Source organism: Lathyrus oleraceus, chromosome 6 (assembly GCF_024323335.1).
Source record: "Lathyrus oleraceus cultivar Zhongwan6 chromosome 6, CAAS_Psat_ZW6_1.0, whole genome shotgun sequence".
NCBI lineage: Eukaryota > Viridiplantae > Streptophyta > Magnoliopsida > Fabales > Fabaceae > Lathyrus > Lathyrus oleraceus.
This window is the reverse complement of record NC_066584.1, coordinates 11,825,765-11,828,526: the sequence shown is the minus strand read 5'-3', so window position 1 is coordinate 11,828,526 and position 2,762 is coordinate 11,825,765. Positions and strand designations below refer to the sequence as shown.

Below are 2,762 nucleotides of genomic sequence, written 5' to 3'. Positions count from 1 at the left end.
GAGTTCAGATATTTCGATAATCCACGACATAACAGTGTCACAGAAACGAAGAATTGTCATTTAATTAATATTATTTGAGCGTTTCTCTTTCGATACTATATTTGTAGACAAGCAAAACAATATTATCATATGAAGATATGAAGACATCGTAAGTCTAACATGCAAGATGATGATAAAATTATGTTGTCTTCATCTCACTTTCATTAAAGTCAAGATACTAATTATTATTATTATCTAATGTAATGCTTTGAGATAAATAATACAATCACCTTTAATATCACATACTATATTTGTAATCTATTACTTACAACTAGATTTTGTAAGTGAGATCATTGAAATGGGGGACTTATGCTTGGAGAAAATAGCTTCCAAAGGCTTTACCAAGACCAACATTCAAACACTATTAGAACTTGTTGAAGGTTGTGAATGTGGAAAGATATATAAACTCTAACTAATACATTTTAAAAAGATTTGCATTATAAATGTCACTCACTCACTCCTCACCAGTCACCTAGCTGAAAGAGAAACTTCAGGTCCCACTCTAAAATTTACAACCATAATGGAGTGAATGAGTGAGTGTGGGTACCATTTTACAATACTATTATTCAACATTTTGGCCCTTTTAATCTCATTGTTACTCTCTACACTCTCCTCACTCTCTCTTTGCAAAATGGAAAATGGATTACCCTTACTTCATTCTCTCTTGCAACATACTCTAAGAACCACATGCTCATTTCCCACTTCTTCAACTTCTTCCAAATGGGTCTATGCTGTTTTTTGGAGAGTAGTACCAAGAAACTTTCCTCCACCAAGGTAAGTACACCAATGAACATAAAATGTTTAAAATCCATGTTTTTTTAACATAGGAAATTTGATTTTATTATGTTAATGTTTTCTAAGGTGGGAATTTGGAGGGACTTCTCTTGATCGTTCCAAGGGAAATAAAAGAAATTGGTATAAGTTTTATTTCATGAAAAAAATGTTATTCTTTTGAATAAATAATAACATGCAATGTTGAATATTATTATATTAAAAACATGCTTTGTTTGTTAGGATTATTGTATGGGAAGATGGATTCTGTGATTTTAATGAATGTGAGCAAAGGAAAAATGGTTACATGAATGAAAGATTTGGAGCTGATGTATTCTTCAAAATGTCTCATGAAGTTTATAGTTATGGAGAAGGGTAAGAAAATAAAATAAAAAATCAGATTTCGCAAATGTTGTATTAGAGAATTTGATGTATATTGTTATTATATTCTGCAGATTAGTGGGGAAAGTTGCAGCAGATAATGGTCACAAATGGATTTATAGTGACACTCAAAATGGATGTGAATCGAACTATACTGGTCCATGGAATGCTTCAATTGATCATCATGTAAGAGATAATTGCTATTTGAAAAAAAAAAAAAAAACTTCATATTTTGTTTCATTTTTCTATAACCTTTTTTTTTTATATATATAACCATGTATTTTAAATTTTTGATAGCAACCAAAGGCATGGGGTTTTCAGTTAAATTCAGGCATTCAGGTTAGTAAATTGATTCAACAATAAAGAAAAAAAAAACTTCACTTTTTCATTTTATGTGAATGCAAATATTATAATTGTCCAAAATTTATTTAACTAATAATGCTACAAAACCATTATTCATTTTTGGTAGACTATTGCTCTCATTGCTGTCAAAGAAGGCTTAATACAACTTGGTTCATTTAACAAGGTATTGCTATCTATGAAGCACAGCAACATAAACACACGCATCAATATCAATAATAATTTAAAAAGAAAAATAAATTGAATACAATTATAATTTTTAGTGTCGTTTCAGTATCCGACACTAACATAAATATAAATTTTTAAAAGTGTTAGTACTACGAAGATTATTATTTTTCCACTCATAATACGAGTAAATAATTATTATGATTTTCAAATGTCTGCGACCTGGTTGCAATAATTTTAAATATATTAAAATCATAATCTAAAATCACAAGTTGTGTTCAGATTGCAGAAGATCTTGATATAGTGCTCAACATTCAAAGGAAATTCAGCTACCTCCAAACAGTACCAGGGCTATTTTCAATTCAAAGACCACCATACACACCCTTTCAACATCCATACATTACAAAACCCAATTTCCAAATCATTGAAAACAATGAAGTTTCTAAGAACCATGTTACCAAACTCAACAATCTACATGAAGAAAGATCCAACTATTTATCCATGCTATCCATAAACTTAGGTAGAAATATTCTTCCACAAAATGGAACATCCATTCCACCTCTTTGGTCACCTCAACCTTCTTTGCCTAACAATCACAAAGTGAAGATTGAAGAAGGATCATTTCATATTGATGATTATGCTCCTAACTCCTAAATAAATAGCATTAGTTTTTCGATAATTGTAGTAATTTGCATGTAATTAATTATGTATTATGAGATATTGTTGTGATTTGTACCATAGTAATGGTATAGGTGGCACATTTTATGTGTGGCTAAAATTCAATCAATCATAGCAATGTACTATGCTTCTTTTTTGTGTATTAATTCTACATATAAATGCAATGCAGATAATATCTGTTACAAATTATTGTGCACAAACATTTCACCTTCTTTTTTTCCATTATGTGAAAAGACATTGTGATGTTACCTCAACATTTGTGATTGGATCCAATTTGTCTAAATTTTTTCTAAGCCATAAAAAACTTTAACATAATTAAAACATGTTATTTTGACACATAAAAACTTAATACTAATAAGTACACAAAT

At 29.5% G+C, this 2,762-nt stretch overlaps 1 protein-coding gene across 2 annotated transcripts; it reads left to right on the top strand.

Annotated features, from left to right (window-relative positions):
* Positions 1-510: 510 nt before the first annotated feature.
* LOC127097225 (protein RICE SALT SENSITIVE 3) lies at positions 511-2,536 on the top strand. Of its 2 annotated transcripts, XM_051035730.1 has the most exons (7): positions 516-813; positions 901-954; positions 1,054-1,185; positions 1,266-1,377; positions 1,489-1,530; positions 1,661-1,717; positions 1,999-2,536. In XM_051035730.1, exons 1-7 carry the CDS (start codon positions 569-571, stop codon positions 2,368-2,370), a joined length of 1,014 nt encoding a protein of 337 aa, XP_050891687.1. In that variant the 5' UTR covers positions 516-568; the 3' UTR covers positions 2,371-2,536. The 2 variants fall into 2 exon arrangements, with proteins under 2 accessions (XP_050891688.1, XP_050891687.1); XM_051035731.1 differs by lacking the exon at positions 1,661-1,717 and having other exon boundaries at positions 511-813.
* Positions 2,537-2,762: the final 226 nt, after the last annotated feature.

Bases quoted from the DNA above. Each gene is read 5' to 3' on its own strand.
- LOC127097225 (XM_051035730.1), top strand. From the start codon at position 569: ATGAGTGAGTGTGGGTACCATTTTACAATACTATTATTCAACATTTTG. The intron at 814-900 runs GTAAGTACACCA...ATGTTTTCTAAG, and splicing joins AGAAACTTTCCTCCACCAAG to GTGGGAATTTGGAGGGACTT. The intron at 955-1,053 runs GTATAAGTTTTA...TTTGTTTGTTAG, and splicing joins AAGGGAAATAAAAGAAATTG to GATTATTGTATGGGAAGATG.